At 37.5% G+C, this 13,860-nt stretch overlaps 1 protein-coding gene and 1 long non-coding RNA gene across 4 annotated transcripts in view; one reads left to right on the plus strand and one right to left on the minus strand.

Annotated features, from left to right (window-relative positions):
* LOC124619196 overlaps window positions 1–13,223 on the plus strand; it is a 55,974-nt gene extending 42,751 nt beyond the window's left edge. Inside the window, exon 3 of the long non-coding RNA XR_006980058.1 lies at window positions 12,613–13,223. This is a non-coding gene — a long non-coding RNA (uncharacterized LOC124619196). The remainder of the gene's footprint in view (window positions 1–12,612) is intronic.
* Window positions 1–13,860, minus strand: part of LOC124619192 (centrosomal protein of 89 kDa-like) — a 102,562-nt gene that overhangs the window by 18,449 nt on the left and 70,253 nt on the right. For all 3 annotated transcript variants that reach the window (XM_047145412.1, XM_047145411.1, XM_047145413.1), the window contains exons 8-10: window positions 12,692–12,859; window positions 4,832–5,063; window positions 412–581 (exon numbers count right to left, since the gene is read on the minus strand). In XM_047145412.1, the coding sequence (XP_047001368.1) occupies window positions 412–581; window positions 4,832–5,063; window positions 12,692–12,859 (570 nt within the window). The remainder of the gene's footprint in view (window positions 1–411; window positions 582–4,831; window positions 5,064–12,691; window positions 12,860–13,860) is intronic.

The following is a 13,860-nucleotide window of genomic DNA, read 5'->3' on the forward strand; positions in this document are numbered from 1 at the left end:
AGAAAAGGAAAGCTGTGTTGGGACTTTATGCAGAATCAGCGGTGACGAATGAAATGCACGCTGGACTGGGACTCAAGTCCAGGATCTCCTGCGAATTAGGCAGTTGCCTTAGCCACTGAGCCACCAGGGTGGCCACTCATTCCCCAGAAAGTTTCGATGCAGCGAATATCATTATTTCCTTCCTTTTCCTTTCCTTTCTGCTCCTTCCACCTTCAATTTGCATAATATGTATCACAGTTGCAGATACCATGTGATGTCTGTTCTTTCAGAGATGTCAGAAAGTACAGACATCACACATTCAAATCGATGGATCAAATATTACTGTTATCATCACTAGTCAAAAGCCACCAAAAATTTTATCTTATACGTGCCTACTGTTACCTACACAAAAAGAACTACTAAATCTCTCACCTTTTTTCAAACTGCAGCTGGCTGATGATAGTTTCCTTTTGTTGCAGCAATGTACGTAATCTCATTAACTCACGTTGATAATCTTGCTTCATTTGTGTAACTCCTTCTTGCTGCTGCCTTATACGTTGTTCAACGTGGTCAAGTTCCTGCCATGCTCCTTTTTGGACTGACTGTAAATATATTTTTAATAAACAAGGTTTACAATTTTTAGTTCACTGTACTAAATGGTGTATCTGATTACAAAATTTTCACAATGGCATCCCCAAATAAAATATGCTCAATTCTCTTGTCACATCAAATCTGGATAAAAGATCAAGCTATTGATGATTGCCTCCTCAGATGCTAGCAAATAGTTTAAAATGGTAAGAGAAATGGGCATGTTAAATCTGAAGATTCTTTCACTACAATAAATGGTATGTTTTGAGGATTCCATCTTGTTATTTATCACTCATAAATATGAGGCTTAAAATGGAACTGTTGGTATTTGAGATATTTTCTCATTTAGAACTGCTAAGTTTTTTGTTTCACAAAAAGTAAAGCAATATAAAAACCTATTATAAGTTGAACGTGAAAAACATCTTAAAAACAACCAGTAATGTAAAAGACAGACAGAAACATGAACAACCAAATGTGCTGTTAAGGTATATGTTTTTGTAGTAACAGTTTTGTGGTTCTGATGTCCATAATCCCAATATGCAAGTGTTTTTATACCACAATACTTAGTTTTCAGAGAAAATGAATAAATAAATAGAAACCCACTGGTGACACCATAAAATTACAGGAACATGTACTGAAAATAGAGAACAGCCAGGATATGTGGTTTCCCCTTTTAAAGCATCTGCCAGTGGAGTTTGACGAGATCTCCATGATTTAGTCAACAAACCTGTGATAAACTGTACTGTGCTTATTTGGAGCTTCTGTCGCCTACCCTACCTGGTTAGTTCCAGGCCATGCACAAGTTCTACCTGGAATGACGCAGGGTGTGTGGGAAAAAAGCTACTGCAAAAGCAGCTGGGTATCTGCTTGACATACCTATAATGCGACCACAGAGACAAGTAATTTCTGAAGTTTCATCCAGGTACTAAGGACAGGAGAAAATTTCACTTACCAGCAAGGAGACAGAAGCAAACAAAAGATGACCCCCCCCCCCCCCCCCCCACACACACACACAATGGGCAGTCAGGCTGAAGTGCTGGTACAATGTAGCTTGATGGGTCAATGTAGCTGGAAGCTCAGCAACATTTCTAGTCTTATATGTGAGCCTACTGAACAGTTAACATCTCAAATATATGAAGAGTTTCTATTTTCAGTCCTTCCATTAGTTAAATGGCAATAACATATAGTTTTGGAACCACAGGTTCCATCAATCAGTAGGAGAGGTTATTATTCAAGCAAAAATTACGAAATCCGTCATTTTTAATTTATCTCTACATCTGTCACTAACTGCAGTTTTAATTTGCAAATTTTTGTTGTTGTAAGAATAGTGTGGCTAATACTGTGGTCAGAGTATGAAAACAACTGGGCAATTGACTTGACCAGTTATCAAAGGAATTGAAGATTAGCAAGATGATTTCTTTGATTTTCTTCATACTTAGAGGATTTGAAGGTCAGTGCCTGAAAGCACTAAAGTAGTACAATATGCTTCTCAAAAAACACTGAAAAAACCACCTTTGAATATTTCCTAGTGCTGTTAAGCACACATTTTGAACTTTCTAACTAGTAGTTGTGTGCACACATTCTAGTCTCATAATCACGAGGCTGCTAGTTCAATTCCTACTAGCAGCAACTTTTTTATTTTTTATTTTGGTTCTATATTTACTATTAAATTAAAATGCTAATCAACACACACTGAATTGCAACCTTTAACAAAAAGTAACTTTTTCTTTTCAATTAGTAATAACATGACAATGTATTCAATGATAAATTCAGATTTGGCACAAAACAGTGAAACATCAAATAGGAAATAAAATACTTTCTTATTTCTAGAGATTGAACACTATATATTTTTATATTCTTTTTCTTTGTTTTCCTTGCCATCATCCTGTATTTTCATGGGATTGGCTTGTTAATTTTTAGATTTGGCAAATTTAGTGGTAGAGGTTGCCAGAAGCCCTTCCTATCACCATAGCCTTTCCCCTAGGATGAAATTTGTGTACCACAACAATCCCTGCCCAGCATTATCTCTTATGAAAGTGTGCTAACATTTTCTGAATGTTTGCAATCAGTAACTGAGGCAGAACATGGGTACCAGCACAGATTTCACCTAGTCAGAAGTGGGAAACTGCCTAAAAGCCACGCCCAGGCTGCCTGGCACACCAGCACTAGTCGTTAGTCCACTGGGGCTGGCATGTCTCCCCAAATACTGGAGGCAGTATAGTAACGTGCGCAGGCATCCGGGCGGGTCCTTATATACAAATATTTTACACATCTTTTTAATAAGGCATTTTGCATTTCTATATCAAATTTTAATTTATTTTCATGCAATAAGAAATTAAAAGTAAAAATATATTATTCTTATTAAAAATTATGATTCAGTATTTGTTGATTAGCAGTTCCATTTGATAATGAAATACAGAGGGGTCCACAAAAATGTAGACACTCTTTGATAGTCAATATTAATGGAACAAAATGACATACCATTACAATTCTTGCATGGGGAGAAAGTTATTTTATGTGTTCAAAGTGACTCCCATTAGAAGCGAAACACCATTGATGCTGTTGAATTGTTGACCGAACTACAGTTGTGTCAGTGTTGGAAGTGTGATAGCCACAACAGGATGCCTTCATGGTTTCTTGTAGCTCATTCAGTGTAGCTGGTTTCTGTTGATAAACTTCATTTTTCAACATCCCCCATAGGTAGAAGTCAAGAGGTGTGAGGTCTGGAGATAGTGGCGAGTACTCAACAGCTCCACTGTCCAGGTAGATTTCATCCAAGTACGCTCTGACATCTCTGTGGAAGAAGGCCAGAGCATCACCTTGTTGTTGGTAAAATCCTTTATTTCCAAACACATTTAAGATGGCAGGTAAAATCAATGTTTGCAGCGTATGACAGTGCACTTCACCAGTTATGGTACCTTCAAAGAAGAAAGGGCCAATCAAACTGAGTGATGAGAGACCACATCCATTAACATCTGGTAGATTCACTTGTTTGTCCACATCAACATGAGGATTTTTAGGAGCACAGTACATGCAGTTGTAGCAGTTTACAGTACTGTTTAGTTTGAATTGTGCCTTGTCAGATCCCCCTCCAAAACTGTTCATCCTCACAAAGCAGGCTTTCAAACCACTCTTAGTACTCCACACTTTGATCCATGTTGTCCTTGTTCAAAGCGAGCAGCGATCTTGGAATTTAGACTTCGCACTTTGCAGCCTTCAGAATCTGTTGTACACTTGATTGGCTTACCCTGCTTTCTTGTGCACCCTGCTTCACAGATTTTTGAGATGATCTAGTGAAATGTTGCAACAAAGCAGCTTTGGAAGCTGGCTTGTTGATGTTTTTGGTCAGCCTGAACAGTACTGTTGACTTCAAATTTGTCCTAAATATAATAAATTGCTGTATGTATTCGTGGCTGAGTTTTGTACACATTATGCCACTGCCATTGTACCTCCATTATGTTTTCGTACTTCCAGTACCACTTCAACATGGTCTTGTGTTTCTCAAATGACAATCTTACTTCATTCATGGCTGCACTGTCATCTGCTGGAAAACACGCACCATGATCCGTTGGGAAAACAATGGACTATGCTACCACATAAAATTGCAATAATACGTCATTTTGTTCCAAAGACATTAACTATCAATGAGGGTTTACATTTTTCTGGACCCCCCCCCCCTCCCTCTCTCTCTCTCTACCCTTGTGACATCAGAATCTTGGTACAGCCATAGCTGAAGGAATATCTTGTAGAAATTAATAACTCAAAAATGGAAAAAAAATACTGGATTAGATAAAGAGATAACGATGAACCACAAAAAAAACTTCTTTTGTTTATTAGTATTTTTGCTAGAGCAATAAAAAATTATTCTTTTAAGAAAATAATGGTAACAGTAATAATGAAAATAATGTCAAGTGGCTGACAAATGGTTGAACCACAGTAGAAATTTCATAGAAATGTCAAGAAATGGATTTGGAATACAAGTGCTGATAAGAAATTCTAGGGAAAATATTCATCAAATGTAAAATAAGAAGAAATTAAAATGCATTATGTACACATTTTTTAGAAAGCCAACTGACAAGTAAACATGGACTGACAGGAAAGCTTTTGAAGTGAGAAACGACCATTTCAGCTATTGACAGATTTGTCTAAATGGAGAACTCCAATCCTAGTTTAATTTGAAATATTACTCATCATGTTTGAACGGAAAATAAATACTGCAGAAATTCAAATTCTTTTATTTTAGCATCAATAAATTCACACATACCTCAAGCTTATCTTTAAGTGACCCCATACGGCTGACAATGGTGGAACCAATTTCAGCCATTGAGCGAGTCTCCTGTTGCTTGCGCTGCAGCTGCCGCATCAGTGACTCTTGCTCTGCAACCAATTCCTCAGCAAACTTCATGGCTTTATTAAGCTGCCGCCTGGCTGCATCCCGTGCTGCCTGGGTAGTGACCAACTCAGCTTGTGCTTCTGCTAGCTGGGTTTCTATTTCCCTGATAAATGGCACAATTGATGTTCTTCCTTAATTTTAATACATCACACCCAGTGAAAAACAAATGGCAATCTTGTTAATACCTCTTTAATGAGTGAAGAGAACTAAAATGAAAAACAGTCCCCATTTCTATAAATACATTTTTGATACACTGCGAACAAGTTTAATATTCTAACTGTAAACATCTGCTAGATGTGTATGAGGCCAAGTGTACAAATGAACATGCAATTTTGTAGGAGAGAGTATTGGTAGAATTGAAGCTGTCGTGGTGGATTGAGAGTTATGTCTAGTACAGATCACAACCATAGCAAGTATGAGTTTAATGTTGAGAGTTGCATATACCAGAAATCACGGCACTGCAGTTATGTCTCTGTTATACTAGTTTTTTGACTTCCTGCTGTAATTCCATGAGTATGAAAAGCCTGAGAAGGGTGGTGTTGTGGTCGCTTCCTACTTGTTGACTCATTCTCTTTAATTGAAGCATGCTGGGGTGAGGCTACTTGTGACTTAGTATGGAAGCTGAGTGCAAAAGTAGCGGTGACACCAAAATGACAGATTTACAGGATCAAATGGTCTCTAACGAAGCTGTCTTTTGTGAGACTGTGGAGGTGTAAGATGAAAAGTAAGTGATGGAGTGTATACTATTGCAAGACAGACACGACAGGACAGAAAATAAATGGTATAAAACTAAAATGGAATGAAGATGGGAATAGCTACTGAAAAGAAATGCTGAGACCGAAGAAATTAATGTAAATTGAGGCCACGTGGATGATGAGAACCAAGAACATATTGTAATGCCATTTCCTACCTGTGTAGTTATGAAAAACTGGTGTTAGAGAGAAAATCCAGATGGCACATGTGGTGAAACAGGCACCGAGATCACAAGAGCAAGCTCTGGAACAAGATACTTTGTGTCTGTCTTCCTTCTCATCCCATCCAGTAAATCTCCCCTGACCTTGCTTCCAGATGACTTTCCCGTAATTGTCCCCATTTCCTAAACCTCATCAGGCTCTCTCCTTCATCCCTCTTCTTTTCCCTTCAACCTTTCTGCCAAAAGAAGAAGCCACTGGCTCCAAAAGCTTGTACATTTCCTCAACTTTTATGTTTTCTCTTGTCAACACTTGGTGCGTACATTTTTCTTTATCTACACAACTACATTATATATATATATTTTAAAAAAGTTTGTCATTTATTTCTATAACTTTTTTGAAGCCTTCTGTCAGTTTATTTTAACAATTAATCTCCATTTAAAGAATAATCTTCATCCTTGTCCCTTGCTTTCCTATACTTTCATCACAGACTCGGTAATACATTGAATGTGTACGTACGTCAACATGATTGTTATACATTTTCTGAAGAGAGATTAAATATTAAAATAAATTTACAGCAGTATTCAAAACAGTTTTGTATGTACTCATTCATACAAAACTATATATAAACACACATGTGTACAGTTGTGTATACAGACATAGACATGTACATACATATGTTGGGTGTCCCAGGAGAAATGGTCAATAATTGGAGGGGAGGGGGGTATGACAGCAATAATCATTTGTAGCAAAAATGTCTAGTAAACATGGGCTCTAAAATGCATACCTTATGAGCTATGAGCACTTCGTCTTGTATACCATAAAATAACAAATCTCTTCCACTTCAGGCTCTTTGTATTCTGTATTTTGACAGGTTATAGTATAGACCAAATCAAGAAAAACATGGGCTCTAATGTGCCTATCTTAGAGCTGTTAACACCTCTTCATCTTCGCCACAGTGAAACACCTCTTTTCCACTGCACAAGTGCTCATGGCTTTTAAGATATGCATTTTAGAGCTCATTTTACTGGAACATTTTTTCTTGTTTTGGTCCATACTACATCCTTCAAAAGAAGGAAAGCAAAGAGCTTGCAGTAGAAGAGACCTGCTTCACACTAAAAAAATGAAGATGTGCTCATAGCTTTTAAGGCATGCATACTAGAAGTTTTTGCTTTGAGTGATAGTTCTGTCATATCCCTGAATACTGACCATTACTCCTGAGACACCTCATGTTCTAACGCTGTGTAATGATAAGAAGTGGTGTGGCTTTGGATTGCAAGCAAAGTCCACACCTCTCACACATTAGTTGACCTACTTGATATGCACAGCCGATCTTCTTCTCTGGATATCTGGCTACATCGATCTCCAAAACCTCCTTCTCCGAAGAATTACGCTGTTTACGGGAATTTATCAGACTCTCTCTCTGTCTCTCTACTCTTGAAATAAGTGGATACTCGTAGAATACTTTTAGTTAACCTCGGTATATTTCAACTTCCACAAAAAATAAATTCACCACTTCTCACATAAATATTTGAATGTTTGCAAGCCAACCAATTTCTGTAGCATTAGATTTGATCAAATACATTTTTTAGCCTAGTTTTTGCAACCATATAATTATGAACGTGTCTTACTTCTAGCGAGTCCAGCACATGAAGTACAATTAAATGTCTGTAATCAATTGTTCATTTTTTTAACAACAATCACAGACACTAAAACAGCAAGGAATACTACATGATTACTTGTTGCTCTTCCAATACGACTTCCTTGGCATGAGCGGCAAACACTTGTAGATGCTGTTCGACCGTCACTGCTCATGACTCCTTTCCAGCCTGCACACACAGACATGTGTTGCACAGTGTGTATGTTTCCTCACATTTATTTTTAAAATATTGTGTGTTCGAGACAGTATAAGGACTAGTGGTTCTGGAATTTACACAGAAATTTTTGAGGCACTACAGAGAGAGAGAGAGAGAGAGAGAGAGAGAGAGAGAGAGAGAGAGAGAGAGAGAGTGTGTGTATGTGTGTGTGTGTGTGTGTGTGTGTGTGTGTGTGTGTGTTTGTGTGTGTGTGTGCGGGGGGGCGTGCTTGCATGCTCGCGTGTATGTGCTTATAAACAGAACAATATTTACTGCTATCTGAACAGTCACTGTATCGGTGTATAGTAAACAAGCCCAGTGATTGCAACTGTAGCAGCAATGCTGCGAGTCCTTGGTTATACATGTGGGCTTGTGTACTCACCCTCCTTTCTACACTGGTATAGTCCACTTGCACCCACCAATTGACTCAGGTGATGTGATTTCAGTTTAATGAGCAATGGCAGAGATTTGGAAGTAGAGTCTTTGAAAGTACGGTGACAGCGAGCTCCGAGACAATGTCACCGGACCCCATTTGCAAGTGTAAGGTGAGTTTACAGATCTCATTTCTGATCATCTACTGTCTAGATAGGTCTGTTGGTAAGAGCATTTCACATGAAGGCATAGATAATTCTGGATTCAAGTCCCTGTCTGTCACTAATTTAAATTTTTCAAGAAGTTTCAGAATAGTAAACACTCCGCTATAGAGCGAAAGATTCATTCTAGAATTTTGTATCTTTTCATCATACACAATACTGTCTTCACTTAAAGGTAAGCTACACTTACCGATTTGTTTTATCTTTGTTTTTATACTCTTCTTGGCTTGCAACATGTATAGACAGCTATTAAAGAAGAATTTACATTATGATCTTTATTTTTGCTGTTGTCTTTATTGCTCTCTAGTGCAAATACATAAACACTTCTTTCATTATTTATCTAATTTGTATACTGCAATTAGACCTCTGCATCAGTAACGAAGTGTCGAAGAATATACTACTAACAAAGAGATAGAGGGGTTAGCCAATACTTACCTCCGCTCGGTACAGCCGATAGATACACAAAACAGAACAGAAAATTTACATTCCTAGCTTTCGGAACTTTGTTCCTTCATCAGGGAGGAGAGAGGGGAAAAAAGGGAAGAAGGGAAAATGAATTACTCACAATCCAGGTTATGAAGCAACAGGGAAAGGTAAACAGGGAGGGTAGCAAGGATGGAGGCATGGTTGTCAGAGGGAAACCAAAGATATTCTGGTACTTAACAGTAGAAGCCAGAGTACACAATGCATCTCAACCAGACCCATGGAGAAATATTTATACACTGAGTGAGCTTGCGCTGTTCTACCCAGATGGGCCTTGTATCCAGACTCCATCTGAGCGTTCTGATTTAAGTTTTCTATGATTTCTCTAAATACTGGTATGGTTTCTACTATAAGGACTTGGCTGACTACCGGTTCCATCCTCATGCAACAAGACCTGTAAGTTTGTATATGCCTATATATATGAAAAATGTTTTGTTTGTTCTTGCACTGTAATGCCACAATACCCTTATACAAAAGATACATGGATAAATACTAGTATACTACTAATACTAGTAATAATACATACAGCAAGATACAAACATGCACAGAGGGGGTGCAGTTTGCTAGTTATCACGGAGGCCTTGCCTGCAGTGATGGAGGGTGCAGTCACCTTCAAGATGTGGCTCATGTCAGCACTAATAATGCCTGTTGCTTGGTTTCTGATGCTGTTCTCAGTTCACATTTACGGCTAGTGGAAGTGGTTAAGATTGCTAACCTCACTCTTGTGCAAGCTGAACTTACAATTTGCAGTATCATATCCAGAAATCATCAGTGTGCTTCAGTTTGGAATCAAGTGGAGGGTCTGAACGATAGGTTCCATCGATTCTGTGATGGTCTTTGTTGATTTCTGGACCTACCTACGTTATGGGGTGGAGAACTGTACGATTCACCTCGATAGGTCAGTGCTGCATTACACAGAGGAAGCAGCTACTCAGGTAGCAGAATACTTGTAGAATGCACAAAATACTTTTTTTAGGCTTGGCAGGAGTTTAAGGTCCTCCAGTGAAAGCTCGCAGTCGATTATATCTTCTCTATTTTGGCCAGCATCAGTTACTTTGCTGACAAAATGGCAAACAGTTCTCAGAACAGAATAGAAAAAAAGTACTTACAACACTGAAACTTTTTTTTATTTTTCAATGTAGTCTCCTTGTAGATGAATGCACTTGGCCCATCGATGTTCCAGTGCCTTGATCCCATCTCAAAAATGAGTTTCCTCCAGGTCTGCAAAATAGTAGTCAACTCCGACTATCATTTCTTTGTTTGAAATGGATCTTTGTCCACCAAGAAAAATTTTCACTTTGGGGAAGGGAGGGAAGTCTGACGGAGCCATATCAGGTGAATAAGGTGGGTGTGGTGACAATTCATACCTTAGTTCATGTAATTTTGCCATGGTGGCGGTACACATGTGCAGGTGCGCTTCAAGAGTCGTGGCACCCATCTTGCAGATAATTTTTTCATTTCTAATTCTTCAGTTAAAATGTGATATATCCTTTCAGATGACATCTGGCAAGTGTAAGCAATTTTTCGCACCTTCAATCAGCAATCTTCCATGACCGTTTTGTGCACTTTTGCAATGATTTCTGGAGTAGTCATGTCTTGATCGACCACTGCGTGGATCATCGTCTAAGCTCTCTCAACCAAATTTAAACTCATTTGTTCGCTTGGCAATAGTTGAATGTGAAGGAACAGAGCGCCCAGTGTACTTCAAGGAACAGAGCGCCCAGTGTATTTCAGAAATCGGCATGAATGTCCTTTGCTTTCATACCTTTCTTTACGAAGTACTTAATCACTGCTTGAATCTCGATTTTTTCCATCTTCGCAAATCACTACGTGGGAACAACAACAGAGCCACGTCACCACCACAGCTCTCTTCCAAGAGCACTGATGTAGTATGCGTTTACAGGTAACAGTCCAATGAATATCACATGTACAACTCATTGTGCTAGCTCTGACCTCTCGTGGTGATTCCGAGAACTTTTCAAACCACCCTCGTACTTGCACAGAAACACTAATACCTTTTTCAGACTGCACCTAGTATTCCCAGTCAAATCACTACACATTTTGCAAGTCTCAAAGATAGCATTGCGTAATGATTGACTGAAAAGGGGGACAGGAATACAATAAGATACAAATGAATAACACTGAGAGATGAAGTAGTGAAGGCTGTAGAGGATAAAATAGGCAAAAAGACAAGGTGGTGTAGAATTTTTTGGATAATACATGAAATACAGAATTTTACTGATGAGAGCACAAAATATAAAAATGCAGCAAATTGCGCAGACAAAAGGGAGTACAGGTGCCATAATATCTTTTTATAAATATGTATATCTACAATTACCCATCTATAAGAATATGAAATAGGATTTTCCACTGTTTTATTTACTTATTTATGTCTATACCTTCCTTCCCTATCTTTCAGATTGTAATATTTCTCTTTACTTTGGAATGCTGTCACCAGATCATGTGCTTTGCTCCAGGAAAATGACAACATCATCAAGCAAATGCCAAAGATTCGTCAGTAAATTCTTCTACAGTAATAAAATATGTGTGTCTTCATTAATACAAATAAAGAATGTGGACGGTGGTATTTATATGAAGAACTCATCCATGTATTCAGGGTAAAGTTAGAATCCAGAATATGGCATACTAGCAACTTGAAATACAACCTATATAATGCACCCAACCCATATTGTGTCCTGAAAACAAAAGATGACTATCTCATCATCATCAGATAATGAAGAAAATGCCTGCAGTGACACAATTTCTCTAAGATAGCATCTTAACCAAAATAGATCATTATGAAACAACATGATCTCCCATGAAACTAAATGGAAAGACTACTGCTGGCAGTGGGGGAGGTGTATGTCACTGGGTCTAAAAATGAGACAGACAGGAAGTGTAAATTTGATAAGCATGAATGGTTAGAGGAAAAATACAAGGATGTAGAAGTATGCACAACTAGGGGAAAGACAGATACTACCTACAGAGAAACCAGAGAGCTTTGGAGAAAAGAGAAGTGGTTGTGCACATATCAAGAGCTCAGGTGGTAAGCCAGTACTATGCAAAGGAAGGATAGCTGAAAGGTGGACATGGGAGGAATATACACAAGCTCTTTTAGCTGCAAGATGTTGGCACACCTGTGTCTTGCAATTTATAGGCTACAGTCCTTGACCCTGTGCCCAAAATCCAGAAATTTCACCAGCCTTAGTAAACAATATATAATATCAATGGCTCAACATGCAGTAGCTAAAAAATTATCTGGAGAATAAAATTTCTGGGGGTGGTTTTTTTCCTTGGGGATGACGTGTATAGTGTTAATTTGCTTGATACAATGCATTATATTACAGGACATAGTTATAAATACTGACATAGTTATCAAAAAATATGAATGTGTCAAAATGAAGCTGCCAGATAAGTCAAAAGGCTAGTTCCTTTCTTTTACATCCCTAACTCTGCCTATGACATATTCACCTTTTTGCGCTATGATAGTAGTATTTTTCATTCTGGTTATTGTTATTTTTAAAGGATGTTCACTTCACACTAATGTAAATACTAAGTCAAAGCATATGTAGCGCATGTTCCACAGTTGTTTAACAAAAGATGTAATCATTTAAAACAAATGGGTCCTGTTTTTGTGTGTTATATGCATTTATCATTACTCAATGAATTGTTTGAAATTTATGTTCTACCATGAATATACAATAATAGTTTGTAATCAATTAGCACATAAGATAAATATACTAAAGTTATTCACAAACTATCCATTTTATATGACATGTAAAAGAAAGTGACACTAGACTGATTTGCAGGGCATGAAACATGCAGGAAAATAGAATGTGAAAAGTACTACCTACACTGAGAGGTTAAGATTAGTAACACATTACATACCTGATGGAGGCCTCTGCTGTTGTAACCTGAGTCTGCAATCGTGCCTTCTCTGCTTGGCCTTGAGTGATTTGTCCTTCCATATGCCCTATCTGCTGCTGTAATTCACGAACTCTTGAATTAAGAAGCTGGCGGTCAGTCTCATACCTCGCACGTAGGTCTTCAAACAACCTGAGTGTTAAAATGCAAACAGAATTGTGTCAAGCATAACCTGCGCCCAATGTTCTCTCTGTGCTCGCATTTCTGGTTCACTGGTTTTATTCAATAAAGTGACACAATATCATTTGAGTGCAAGCAGTTTTAACTGATTAATTTAGTAGGTCAATGCTTTTAAATCACTGAAATATAAGTTTTGAGAAGCATTAATAATAAATAAAAAAGTTATTTTCACAGCATCTCTGCCACATCTTATATCAGCACTACCAATCAGCTGTCCCTTGAAAGTAAGTTATAGTATAATGTACTTTTCTCACTGACTTCTAAGATGAGTTGTTGTCCAGTGACTTCACATTTTGTAAAATTTTATTTTAAATACTTCTTCACACAGTATGACAATAACATAACAAGACAATTACAGATTACTTTCTATTACAAAATTTGTACAACAAAATTTTGTGTGACTCAGGAAAATTGAAAATGTGAATATACAACAATGACTTTTTTATTTTTTTCCATTTTCAAATTTCTGTCCAATTGTCACTGCTATTTTGATTGTTCCTCTCTTTTTCCTTCAGAGCAGCTGGTTAATTATGCAATAATTTCCAAAACGAGTTTAATCTAGAGACATTTATAAAGCTACAACCTCATTTAGTGAACTTTCTTATCAAATGTTTTAATGATGTACTTGTAAAATGTCGCAAAAAAATTTAGACAAAAAATGTAAATCTTCATAAAAATGGCATGTTTATTACATTGTAGCACATTTAACTAAATTTTAATGTACAAATAACAGAACAGCAGAGAATAACTACAAAGTACCCAAAATACTTTGGGTCCACAGATCTGTGAGAATATGAAGCATTAAAATACTGGAATAAGAAATGTTGTACAAGTGATAAACAACAACAATATTTTTGCCCCTCTCTTTTTCTAATTTTCTGGCTTTATTTTGAGTGATGTTCTTTTGGCAACTCTGAAATAAGCATACATCATCTTTCCCAAACAATGATCCT

The sequence above is a fragment of the Schistocerca americana genome, chromosome 6 (genome assembly GCF_021461395.2).
Source record: "Schistocerca americana isolate TAMUIC-IGC-003095 chromosome 6, iqSchAmer2.1, whole genome shotgun sequence".
NCBI lineage: Eukaryota > Metazoa > Arthropoda > Insecta > Orthoptera > Acrididae > Schistocerca > Schistocerca americana.